General features: G+C 34.7%; 1 protein-coding gene across 5 annotated transcripts in view; it reads right to left on the bottom strand.

Annotated features, from left to right (window-relative positions):
• LOC136040158 (target of rapamycin complex subunit lst8-like) overlaps window positions 1-14,599 on the bottom strand; it is a 50,427-nt gene that overhangs the window by 25,557 nt on the left and 10,271 nt on the right. For all 5 annotated transcript variants that reach the window (XM_065724276.1, XM_065724278.1, XM_065724277.1 and 2 more), the window contains exon 3: window positions 10,722-10,933. In XM_065724276.1, the coding sequence (XP_065580348.1) occupies window positions 10,722-10,933 (212 nt within the window). The remainder of the gene's footprint in view (window positions 1-10,721; window positions 10,934-14,599) is intronic.

The following is a 14,599-nucleotide window of genomic DNA, read 5'->3' as shown; positions in this document are numbered from 1 at the left end:
TGAAGCATAAATATTTGCACTTAGTTATTATTATATATATATATATATATATATATATATATATATATATATATATATATATATATATATATATATATATATATATATATATATATATATATATATATATATATATATATAAAAATATATATATATATATATATATATATATATATATATATATATATATATATATATATATATATATATATATATATATATATATATATATATATATATATAAATATATATATACATATATATATATATATATATATATATATATATATATATATATATATATATATATATATATATATATATATATACATATATATATATATATATATATATATATATATATATATATATAAATATATATATATATATATATATATATATATATAAATATATATATACATATATATATATATATATATATATATATTATATATATATATATATATATATATATATATATACATATATATATATATATATATATATATAAATATATATATATATATATATATATATAAATATATATATACATATATATATATATATATATACATATATATATATATATATATATATATATATATATATATATATATATATATATATATATATTTATATATATATATATATATATATATATATATATATATATATATATATATATATATATATATAGAATACTCCCGTCCAATCCAGAACAAACTAGACAAGTTTGTAAACGTAAGATCCCAGTGAAGCTAGTAGGATTTTGAAAAATTTGGCAAAAGATTGGTTTTAATTAAAACTTGTCTGACTGGTTTATTCCAATTCCATTGCTGGATAAAAAGATAAAAAGGAATTAATTAGAACTTTGATTGATCGATATTTCTGAAGGAAAAAGAGAGAAAAGAGTAAATAAAGAGAGAGAGTTTTTAACTTTGGGAACGGTTGTAGCGCCGTATTACGCGATAATCAGCGAGCAGAAGAGGGGAGTTTTCTTGTCGCAAGGGCCGTTGTACCTGCCGGGAGTGGATTCTCCTTTAAACTGCGGGTATCAGGTAGCAAGAAACTACGCTTCCCTCGCTTATTATTTAATTTCCATCGCTCATGATTTAATTTGCATTCAAGATTGCAATCACTGTGAGCCGCATTCAAGTGATTTCACTGTGCATTTCACGCATTTCACTGTGAGCGCGCTATAATTAGTTAACATGCACGGAGGTGATGAGGACAATTTGCATTATTCTCCGATGTTAAATTTTGTTCAGCAAAATGTTGAAAAAGGAATTGATGATGAGATGATTAAGAAGTTTGGTACAGAATTGTTTGACGTCGATGATATTGTGAATGCGAAGAAGTGGCTTGGGTCCAAGCTGTATCCAGATGCTTTATTTCAGAAGCGAACTGGATTGAAAGCGCCACTAAGTCATTTAGGAGATATACTGGATTTTATCAAGAAGGGCAATACAGATGATTTCGACATCCCGGTATTTTGTATATTAAACCCTAGTGAAGTCCCATTGATACCAGCTACAGCTTAATCTGCTCTCTTTTCGGGAGTAAACGGGCTGCGTTTCCAGCTAAAGACTATTTCTAATCAGTTTGATGTGTTTTCCAACCATTTCCCGCCATTACCACAGCCTGGAGCCTCGAAACCTGCCGATAACCACTCTACTATTGTTGTCTCTAAATTGCCACCATCTATTAGAGATCCGACAAGCCGCAAAGACTTTATCGATCAATTAAGTGGTCATGATTCGGTTGCTAGTATTCGGCCGGTGGGAGATAAACTGTTCGTGAACATTGAAAAATCGGTAGCTTCTGATTTCTGTGAGTCTGTGAAGTCTGTAGTCTCGGGTATTGGCACGAAGATTCTGCAGAAACGTTACCTTGGAATAATAAAAGGAATCCCGCTGTCATTTAATGCTTCCGAATTTAAAATGCACTCAGGAGTCGTTGACGCAAACCGAATTGGTTTGTCCCAAACTGTCAAGCTAGACTTTTCAGATTCGTTTGCAAAACGTGACGCTATGAAGAATGGAGTAAAAATAAGTTACGAAATTTTCAGAATTTATGATTTCGTAAGTGTACCGCGATGTTGCTTTAAGTGCAGGTCTCCTGATCACTTTATCAACGATTGTACCAGTCAGGTGGAAAAATGTGCGCGCTGCGCCGAAAATCACATTTTTTCGAAAGATGCGCCCTGTACAAATAGACCTAAATGCGCAAACTGCGGCGCTTCTCATACTTCATATAGTTTATTATGTCCAGTGCTCAAGTCTCGTATTGCGACCGCTATGAAAAAATGATGTCACAAAAATTCTCGGTTATTTCGTACAATATAAATGGAACACGTCAAAAAGAGCACATCATTGACGAACTTTCGAGCAACTATGACATCGTTTGTCTTCAAGAGCATCTTTTATCTTCAAATAATACCAACTTGTTGAAACGGAGTGCAAATTATATTACTTTTGTGAGTGCTGCAAGATCTACGTTTGGTAGACCTTCCGGAGGCCTCGCCTGTATACTGAGACGTAGCTCCTTTTCATCCACGACGCCTGTGCTGTTCCATAGTGACGAAAACCTATTGGCCGTGCAAATTGCCGATTTAATACTTATAAATGTGTATTTTCCTTGTGATCGTAAGTCGGTTCAATCACTGAACAAGTTTGCCAAGACCTGTAGTGTTTTGAAAAAAGTGACAGAATCCGCATCATCCCTCGGTTATCAATTTGTTGTTGCCGGAGATTTTACTGCTGTTTTATTGAATTCAAATATTCGGTCTGATATGGTTTTCGAGTCTTTATCTGAGTTTAAGCTAGTGGATAAGAATCGTCTGTTTTCTTACATCCATCATTCTTGGAGCCTTACTAATATTGATCATGTTCTTTGCTCTCCTAATTTATCTGTTTCGACTGTTTCTGTACATGAAATAGAAAGCGATATAGACCACCTACCAATTTCCTTCATGCTTGGTATTTCTCTGTCGCAAGATACTAATAGACGTGGGAATCGTAGATGGGTTACCAGGCGAAATTGGAATAAGGCTAATTGGGCTCTTTATATTTATAGCCTTACAGCTTTTTTGTCTAGGATAAAAGTTCCTTTTCAGCTACTTCAGATTGGATCTAAATTTGTATACGATAAGAATTTTCTGAATAAATATTATTTTGATGTTATATCATGCATGAAGGAAGCTGAGAGGGTGGCTGTTCCCGAAGAACGTGTTAAATTTAATACGCGGAAACCTGAATGGTCTTGGGATCCGGGTCTAAAATCAGTGAAAAATAAAGCCAAATTTTGGCTACGTATTTGGGTTTCTTGCGAACGACCACGTAGCGGCGTAGTATTTCAGCTTAAATAGAAAACTAAATTAGACTATAAAAAGTATTTACGATCTGCAAAATCTAAAATTTGCAAATTCCCGTCAAGTAATTTCGATTGGAAAAATGTGGTAAATTCAAATAAAATCGATGACTCTTCATCAACAAGTAGCCCAAGTAGTCTTGCTGCTTGGTGAAAATATTACGACAAGATTTTCAACACTATAAACCATTTTGTTCATGCTACTTTTATGAGGTTTCTTATTTCTGCGCTTCCCATATCACTCCGCCAGAACCAGATCCTCCCAGTTAATTTAGTTTTGGTGGCACAAGCTATAAAAAAGCTCAAGTCTAGCTCTATTGATTGTGATGGTATAAGTGTCAAACACCTAAATGTTGATTGTCCAGCTCTAGTCCAACATTTACAACTTCTGTTTCAAATGTGCTTATGCACCTCGGCTGTGCCTGAAAGTTTTTTGTGTGGAACAGTTACTCCGATCCTGAAAAGAGGAAAGATTCCGACTGAGTGTGCATCTTACAGGCCAATAACGGTTTCCTGCAATATAAGCAAAATTTTTGAGTATCTTCTCCTCCCATCAGTTAATTCTTCGGCATTGGTGAAAATCAGATTGGGTTTTCAGCTGGGGTAGGTTGCCAGCAGGCTCATCGAGTTTTGGCTACTGTTCTTACTGAGGCTACTAAAAAGGGATTCGAGTTACATTTATGTGCTTTGGATCTCTCCAAAGCCTTTGACACTGTTACGCATTCCCAAGCTATCTTTTCCCTTTTTAGTCACGGTATCAACATATCGGTAATTTTTCTTCTTAGATATTGGTATTCAAATTCCTTTTTGCGGATTAAAATGGATATGAGGGTTTCAGATAGTAAAATTCCAATACGACGTGGGGTCCGGCAAGGTGCTGTCCTCTCCCCCTCTATTTTCAAACTTTGTATATCATCTGTCCTTTCCTCAATCCCACCTACTTGCATCCTTAATTCTGTAAATATTTCTTATCTTGCCTATGCAGATGATATTCTTTTGATCAGTAGGACTAAAAAAGGGCTCTCTTTGTCTGTTTCAACAGTAGCATCTAAACTTCATGCGATTGGACTTTCTCTTAATCTTTCAAAGTGTGAATATCTTTCATTTAATAGCAATATCACTACTCCTCCAATCTGTGGATCTTTTTCTATCCCGTCGGTTTCTTCATTTCGGTGGCTGGGAATTAACGTTAGTAAAACTCTAAAATCCTTACGGACTCTCACTGTTGCTGATTGCAAGAAGAAAATCCAATTAAGTTACTCTAAAATTGTTGCTTACCGAGGTAGATACAATAGAAAGTCTCTTGCTAAATTATATTCGGTTTTTACAGATCATTCGGTTTTGTTTCTTTCTAGTATTTACCCTATTTTTCATAAAAAGATATCAGTTCAATTCGTTCTTATTATTTCCGGTTTTCCCGTTTTCTATTGTATCTGCCTCCATGGTATAGGAATAGGAGCCTCATATCTATTTATAGTTTTCCGGATATTGGGTCGAAGCTCACAGAGCTTGCTGGCAAAATATCCCAGTACACTTATAAGTATCTGCCCGCCCACGGAGGCCTTACTCGTTTGCTTTAGTTTCTTGTTTTTTCTGTTTTGTGTAGTGTTTGTTTTGTTTCTTATATTGATACTCCGCTTTGATTTTTGTAGCGGGTCAAAAATAAATTATTATTGTTATTATTATAGCGACAAAGACAAATAACGGGTGACAGAATACAAAAAGAATTGTATAATTTGAGCTGTATATTTGCACATTAGGGAATTGGGGGCGAGGTTACGTTAGGTTAGGTCACTTTACCCCCTCCCTCCTAATGTGCAAATATATAGCCCGAATTATATCATTATATAAACTAAAGTGTTATGTTTTCATCATGTTTTGGTATATTTCATTATGATTCACCCAACTTCACTTCTCGAGTGTGTTCTGGCTTGTACAGGAGTACCCTATATAGTTTCGAAAGTTTTTTTCGCCATCTTGTTAAAAGCTTCGACCTGTTTTTAATATATTTTCATGAAAATTATAAGTTTATTACCAAAATTTTTCAATGCGTTATTGACAATCTAACAGATTGATACTTGTGAAGAAATTATCCCTGATCCTCCCTACCGTGTGCAGGTACCTACATTTTTATGAAAATTTGACTTCCTCTCTAGCACGGCTTTTGGATTTGTCGAAGCAGAGCAAGGATTGGGTTACTGACCAAATTCAACAAGACTTAAAAAAAACTTGAATTAAAAAACCCTGACTGAACATCAATAAAAGCAAAATGAAGACAAACAACATACAAAACTTTCATTATTCCCAGAAAAACAATTTACTATGATCAGTGCCTTTGGTTATGTTTAAAAATTCATTCTTAGGCTTTTGTAACCTCCATATGAAGTGTCAGGAAAATAGAGTCTATATTAATAATAAACACTATAATGATAATAAAATAACAATGACAAATATAACAACTATATATAAAAACAAACAATAATGAATATAATTAAAATGAATAAAAAAATATTAGCATGTATTTTAAGAAAAATATAAATATAAAAATGAAATACAATATTTCATAGTTAAAAAATATGTTAATATAAAAATTAATATAGAAAAAATATAAAAAAATGTAAATAATATATAAATAATAATAAATGCAAGAATAAACAAGAGCTAAGAGCTCATATGGCACTTGTGACGAGGCTGGAAGAGCCGAGAGCCAAGAGCTCATATGGTGTGAGCTCTAGCAAAATTCTAAGAATCAACAGATTGTTTTAAAAGGAGAATCAGAAGCTTGATGCCGGTCGGGATTTAAAATAAGAGCTCTGGGTCACGAGGTCCTTCTAAATATCAAAATTCATTAAGATCCGATCACCCACTCGTAAGTTAAAAATACCTCAATTTTTCTAATTTTTCCTCTCCATTCAGCCCCCCAGATGGTCGCATCGGAGAAAACGACTTTATCAAGTCAATTTGTGCAGCTCCCTGACACACCTACCAGTTTTCATCGTCCTAGCACGTCCAGAAGCACCAAACTCGCCAAATCGCTGAACCCCACAACATAACTCCCCCAAAGAGAGCAGATCCAATCCGGTTACGTCAATCACGTATCAACGACATTTATAAGCGTTTTCCAAGATATCCGATGTCCCCCTGCAACTCCCCCCAATGTCACCAGATCTGGTCGGGATTTAACATAAGAGCTCTGAGACAAAAGTTCCTTTTAAATATCAAATTTCATTAAGATCCGATCACCCGTTCTTAAGTTAAATATACCTCAATTTTTCTAATTTTTCCAAATTAACAGCCCCCAGCTCCCCCAAAGAGAACGGATCCGTACCAATTATGTCAATCTCGTATCTATAACTTGTGCTTATTCTTCCCATCAAGTTTCATCCCGATCTCTCCACTCTAAGCGTTTTCCAAGATTCCCGGTTTCCAAGATTTCTGTTTCCCCCCTCCAACCCTCTATCTCCCCAGATCCGATTCAAAGTAAAAATGCAGCATCTGAGACATAAGATTCTTCTATATTTCAAGTTTAATTAAGATCTGATCACCCATTCGTAAGATACTTCGATTTTCACGTTTTCCAAGAATTCCAGTTTCCCCCTCCAACTCCCTTCAATGTCACCGGATCTGGTCGAGATTTAAAATGAGAGTTCTAAAGCACAAGATCTTCTAAATATCAAATTTCATTAAGATCTGATCACCCGTTTTACCTCATTTTTACCAATTTTTCCGAATTACTCCACCCCCCCCCAACTCCACCAAAGAGAGCGGATCCGTTCCAGTTATTTCACTGACATATCTTGGACTTGTGTTTATTCTTTCCACCAAGTTTCATCCTGATCTCTCGGCTTTAAGCGTTTTCCTAGATTCCCCCCCCCCTAACAACACTGGACCCGGTCGGGATTTAAAATAAGAAATCTGAGTTTCGAGGTCCTTCTAAATATGGAATTTCATTAAAATACGATCACTCTTTCGCAAGTCAAAAATTCCTCATTTTTTCTAATTTTTTAGAATTAACCCTCCCCCCAACTCCTCCAAAGAGAGCAGATCCGTTCCGGTTATGTAAATCCCATATCTAGGACTTGTGCTTATTTTTCCCTCCTAGTTTCATCCCGATCCCTCCACTCTAAGCGTTTTCCAAGATTTTAGGTTCCGCCCCCCAACTTCCCCTTTACCGGATCGGGTCAGGATTTAAAATAGGAGCTCTGAGACATGATATCCATCCAAACATTAAATTTCAATAAGATTCGATCACTCCTTCGTAAGTTAAAAATACCTCATTTTTCTAATTCTTCAGAATTAAGCCTCCCCCCCCACTCCCCCAAAGAGAGCGAATCCATTCCGGTTATGTCAATTACATATCTAGGACTTATGATTATTTTCCTCATCAAGTTTCATCCCGATCCCTCCACTCTAAGCCTTTTCCAAGATTTTCGATCCCCCCCCAACTCCCCCCAATGTCACCGGATCCGGTAGGGATTTAAAATAAGAGCTCTGAGACACGGTATACTCCCAAAAATAAAATTTCATTAAGATCCGATCACTCCTTCGTAAGTAAAAAATACCTAATTTTTTTAATTTTTTAGAATTAACCCCCCCCCCCCCCCAAAGAGAGCGGATCCATTCCGGTTATGTCAATCACGTATCTAGGACTTGCGCTTATTTTTCCCACCAAGTTTCATCCCGATCCCTCGACTCTATGCGTTTCCCAAGATTAGGTCCCCCTCCTCAATTCCCCCCAATGTCACCAGATCCAGTCGGGATTAAAATGAGAGCTCTGAGACAATATTCTTCCAAACTTCAAATTTCAGTAAGGTCCAATTACTCCTTCGTAAATTAAAAATACCTCATTTTCTCTAATTTTTTAGAATTAACCCTCCCCCCAACTCCCCTAAACAGAGCAGATCCGTTCCGGTTATGTCAATCACGTATCTAGGATTTCTGCTTATTTTTCCCACCAAGTTTCATCCCGATCCCTCCATTCTAAGCGTTTTCCAAGATTTAAGGTTTTCCCCTCCAACTCCCCCCAATGTCACCGGACCTGGCTGTGATTTCAAATAACAGCTCTGAGATACGATATCCTTCCAAACATCAAATTTCATTAAGATCCTATAACCCGTTCATAAGTTAAAAATACTTCATTTTTCTTTTTTTCGAATTAACCGGCCCCCACTCCCCCCCAGACGGTCAAATCGCGAAAACTATTTCCAATTTAATCTGGTCCATTCCCTGATATGCCTGCCAAATTTCATCGTCCTAGCTTACCTGGAAGTGCGTAAAGTAGCAAAACCGAGACAACCGACAGAATATGTGATCGCTATATGTCACTTGGTTAATACCAAGTGCCATAAAAATAATAGATAACAAATAAAAATGATAATAATAATAATAATACATGGAAGGCACCTCAATATCTACTAAGTTGACTTTGAAAGACTTTTTCATAAAAAATTTAAAGACTTTGGTTGACTATCTCAGAATTTACTAGTTTAACAACTACAAGTAGCTTTTGAACTTGTCATCGGTAAATTAGATTTCTCTAGTTGATAAACATACTTTAGCAATAACATTTCTTAATCATTTGTTTTCGAACTGCTGCTCAAACGAGTTTCGTTCTGGTTTCTTAATATAAACAAACCTTGTCGATCTAAAAAATCGAGAGTCAATCTCTATTTCAGTCATTTGTTAATAAGAAAGATTTTATTTATGGCTCAAATATATCGGTATATAAAAAAAAATCGCTGCTAGAAAAAAAAACAATATATTATCTCTTATGATGTTACATCTCTCTCATATTACTTTGTATTTAAACATTTTATTCCTTCTAATGCTTTCCATTGCATGTCTAAAATAATTATTTCACCTGATTAAAATTAGGTGATGTAATTATTAATATATAATGAACTCATTAAAGATATTAATTTATACGTTCATTATTGAAGATAATAAATTGATTATTAAAACCTCTTTTTGGATGACTGCCCGTTGAGACGGTATATAAACTATTAAAAACGAGATCAGATTTATTCAAATAGAAAATGACAGGTGACAAGATAAGATTAGTGTGTGATATATATGATTAATAAATCCATATTTAAAATGTGAGATATCTACATAAGAAGAGACAGATCCACACAAGAAATTACCAAGGTCTACGCTTAATATGTATTTTGACAAAATCCGTACTATGACGCTCAGGCTTGATATGAACATCAAATTTTTTCTTAGTCTCTTGACGGTTAAAGACCAAGTGATTTATTACTTCTACAAATATATATGAAATATAAAAAATAAAAATACGCAAAATTATCAGCACAAGGAAAGACTTGTCATTGTTCGTATTGCCATAAGTGGAAAAGTTACCAAATTAGTTATTACCATAAGTTACCAAATTAAGGCTGTTAACGAATTTTCTCACACTTCTGACCTATCTAGATTGTTTTTATGCAAAAATATCCCAATATCTCAATCATGTATTTTTGGAAAAATTATATTTTACCACTATTATGTATAGGCATTTTTTCGAGAAAAATACATAAATATATAAATACATATACAATACAGTAATAGTACAAAGGATAATAATAATAATAATACATTTGAGGCACCTCAATATCTACTAAGTTGACTTTGAAAGACTTTTTCATGAAAACATTCAAAGACTTGGCGGACTATCTCGGAATTTACTAGTTTAAGAACTACAAGTAGCTCTTGAACTTGTCATCGGCAAATAAGATTTCTTTTGTTGAGAAAAATACTTTAGCAGGAAGCTGGCAAATTCATACATTTCAGATATATGAGAATTAAGAATAAGGTCACTGTCAAACCAAACAAGCAAGAGAGTCTTCAGTATTCCGTTCTTAGTCAGTTTTTGTCATTTGTGATCATACATTGAATTATCTGAAAATCAGTTCACAGTCCAACGTAAGTCGAACGTAAAAGCAACAAAAGACAACAAAAATTCCTTGAAAATCCGATTAAAAACGAAGAATGACATCCATAAATTACATAATAAATTTTTGATTAAATAAAGCATTTTAAATGAATTTGTCAATTTTACTTTCATGGTGGTCACTCTTTACGCTAAAGTTTGACTCTTTGCCACAATTCTACTTTTTAAAACAATTAAAAGCTTTAGCGTAAAGAGCGAGGGATTGCGGAGGGGACAACCCATTTCATATACGGGGTAATTTCTGTTCGTTTTAAGTTTTAATGTCGCCCCTTACTTTCAGTTAAAAAAAACTAGTTTTTTTTTTATTTAATCTGGATAAGAGGTGTTTAAATTACGGTCTTTCAGAGGCAATGTGAAAGCTCCAGCAAAGACTAAAAAAAAGGACAAATTTGATTTGTTTTACCTCAAGTCCCATATTCTGGCAGTACAGTCTTCCCCACCTGTGTACATCCAATGGCCTTCGTGATGAAAACCAACAGCGGTGACATTTTTCTGAACACCTTCATAGTTTACGACTGGTGTTGGACTGGTTGATTCAACCTCATACATTCTAATATGTTGAAAACCGGCAGCTGCAACAAGTGTGCCATCTGGAGTTATATCAAGAGCATTTACCTGGAATTTATCCAGAATAATTGCATAGCTCTGGATTTTATGAGCTCTTACGGTTGTCACTGAATCGATTTTTGCGGAGTAAACAAAAAACTGCTGACATACAAGAATTACAAGGTGAAATTTCCTTAACTAGATAATCGATGCAAATAAGTAAAAGCAAGCAGGAACGCTTTAAGAAAATTAATGAGAATTTATACCAGTGGGGAAAAGACACACCAGTCAAAAGGTGTTCTTCAAAGTCCCATCTTAGCAAGGAAGTCCTTTGCTACCAGGGAAGTTTCTCCAAAGTTTCCAGGATGACCCCATAGTTTTACCAATCAAAGGACTCAGTCTTTACTATTCCGAAAGATAAGACCATCATTTACCTTCACGGCCGGCACTAAAATTGTTATTCAAAATTTCTACAGTCATAGCGTGTATTTATTTAGCTTTGAGTTCAAAACAGAAGGAGTATTTCAAGCTTAGACACCTTCTGCTCTCCTCATGGCTTAATCTCATGGTTTTTCTTATCTAATACACTAATTTACCCGTATTCCTAGTAGGATACAATTGAAAATCAGAGATGATAATATGTTAACAAAATAAGCCGGTTCAATATCAGTCAAATATTGGTTCAGGGCGGCATTATGATAGAAAAGTTCTTTCTATTCTAGGCGTTAAAATCATTTCAATATTCGAATGTCTGGTGAAGCCTAACAATTTTATAAAGGAGCATTCCGTTACGCAACTGTGGCTAGTTGTTTGATTTGGGACTAGATCTCTGATTTAGGTAACAAATGATGTTAGTTGGGAGGAGGTATTTCCCCCTTAGATTTTTAAAAATGCCTTTTTTAGTAATGTCACTGAAATAATTTTTTTGTGTTTTTAAGGCCGAAACTGTAAAACAAAAAGGAACAAATTCGCCCTCCCTTCCTTTATTTTGAGAAACGCACCCCCTCCAATTTCCTTGAATTGATGCAACTGCAGAGAAGCTCAGTTTAATATGCTCTTTTATTTAGAGACAGGTCTGCATTCCAGTGCCACAGAAATAATTGCTGGATTTACATTTTAAACTAGTAAATTGTCATTATGTGTTTTTCTTACTTTTGATTAGTTTTACTAGCCTTTTCAAGCACAATGTTTGCCATATAGATTGAATATTTAGTTATTTCCTATTATACTGATTTTCAAGCTTCACTTCTTACTTTTTCTTTTTGAACGAGATTTTCAATGTCTTCACTTTCTTCCTTTCTTACTATGATTTTTACTGTTTTTCACAGGGAATTTTAATATCTTTACTTCCTTTTTTGCTATGCTCCTTACTTCTTTTTTAAGTGGCTTTTCAATATCTTCCCTTTTTTATTTTCTTGTTGTATTCCTCACTTTTTTTAAAGAGTGTTTCAATACCTTCAGTTTCTTTTTTTCTTGATACATTTCTTACTCCTCTATTTGAAGTAGATGTTCAATATCTTCACTTTCTTCCTTTCTTACTGTGTTTCTAACTTTTTTTTAAGCGGATTATCAAAATCTCCAGTTTCTTAATGAATCTTTCTTCACTCCTCTTAAATCTCAATCTCAATTTTCTCTACTCCTCTCAGTCAGAACTTTTTCCTACTCCTCTCGAATATCAACCTCGATTTTCCCTACCCCTCTCAGATCTCGATATCGATTTTCCAATTCCTCTCAAATTTCGACTTAATTTTCCCTACTCCTCTCAAATCTCAATCTCAATTTTTTTTATTTTCTCTGTCGGAATTTTTCCCAACACCTCCCAAATGTCAAATTCAATTTTCTCTTCTCCTCTCAAATCTTATCTTAATTTTCTCTACTCCTCTCAAATCTTGACCTCAATTTTCCCTACACCTCCCAAATTTCGACATCAATTTCCCCTACTCTTCTCATATCCTCACCTCAATTTGTCACACTTCTCTTAACTCTCGACCCCAAGTTTCTCCACTCCTTTCAGTCAGAACTTTTCCCTACTCCTCTCAAATATCCTATATCAGCTTGGGGAAAAAAGACCTTGATTGCAAAATTTCTCATATCCAAAAGGTTAATCAATGAACTTTAGCATCTCAGTGTGAAATAAATCATCCTTACGATGAATGGTTGCATTTGAAACCACTATAACTAAAACCAGGCTTGATTCTTAGACAAATTACCAACCCATGATATTTATGACATGTCATGAGCTACCAAGTCCAATACATAAATTGAATTATTTCATACCAGAGAAAGAAGACTGGAAACACCTGTTTAAGCAATTTTGAAGGAAGATGGTAGGAATTTTATAGGAGTGGGAGCAATACTATTTTTTTTAACCTCCAATTCTGGAATTTTCTCCCTTTTTGTAAATCACTGTTTTTGAGACACTGATTTCTCTAATATTTAACCAGACTCGTATATTGCAAACCAAAGGAAAAGAACCGTAGCATCAACTGGGGGTGAGGCAGTAATGTCATGTGTCTTTCCTATATTGTTGTGCTCTATCTCTCGAAATTTTCGAAAAGATATCTTTTTTGGGGGAGGAGGAAGGGGGATTTTCATTGAAATATGCATTTTTGGTGTTTTCATAGATAAATTTGTAAAAAAAAAAATGAAATTTGAAAAGCATATTTGGCTACTCTCCTCTAACTTGATGCTACTAAAAAGGATCAGGGAAAATATTTACATACTGCTCAGTACCAAAACCTCTAATATACATTAAAATTACCTCATACACTTATTTCCCATTAAAAGCATGGGAAATCTACCCACTTTTGTTGAGTGGTCTAACACAAGCAAATAGTGAGATTCAAATTATTCCCTTCCCCTTAGTGTTACAAGCAATAAACTTACAGTTTTTTTATTTAGCTTGAATACATGACTGACAAACCTATAATATGACAACATTGTATTTGGCTACTGGCTGTCTTTTTTTTATATATAGGCCTACTTATTTACCAATATCACAAGCTCAGCCATTCGAGCTTATAGATAAATCACCATTTAATTGAAAATTATATGAGAAATATTTTGGTGACCATTTCTGACTAAAAAGAACAAAAAGCAAGAATGCCATGTTATACTTTGCACTGCCAACAGATAGTGCTGATGTCTGTTTCATGGCCCTCGATCGAGGTAGTGCAATGGGGGGGGGGGGGGGGGTGGAGGGCATCAATCCTCTGCTATTACAAACCCTTTCTGTTTACCTTCCTCAAGTACCCATTTAGAGCTGGGTAGACTCCACCTGTGCTTATGTAGCCAGTCAGGCCGCTCACACCATTCAAAACCGACTAACCAGTAACACCAGGCCTTGAACTCCCCACCCCCAGAGACAAAGATTTCATGTTTAACGTCTTAACCATTTGACTAGATTGGCCTTCATTTCAGACTACATCACCTTAGATTGTATTATCACTTGAAATGCAGTGTCATATAGCAAATTTTAGCAGCAGTTCATAGAGGTTACACTTACAGCAAAGTACTTTTGTGTCCAAAAAACGGTTATATGACCAGTATTCCTCCCAAACATCATCTTGTCTTAGACCCTACTATGCCACCGATATACACTTAGACCACTGACAAAGAGTCTGTAGTCTTTTTGGTGCCCTACTGCTGTCAGTCTGTCTTCCCACTTGGCTTACAGGATCATGTTCAGAGTGCATTATTATAAATAATTAAACACCTGTGAGCCTGGATGCTGTA

Source organism: Artemia franciscana, chromosome 20, assembly GCF_032884065.1.
Source record: "Artemia franciscana chromosome 20, ASM3288406v1, whole genome shotgun sequence".
Classification (NCBI taxonomy): domain Eukaryota; kingdom Metazoa; phylum Arthropoda; class Branchiopoda; order Anostraca; family Artemiidae; genus Artemia; species Artemia franciscana.
Note: the sequence above shows the minus strand (reverse complement) of the source record. Positions and strands in the feature narration are given on the sequence as shown.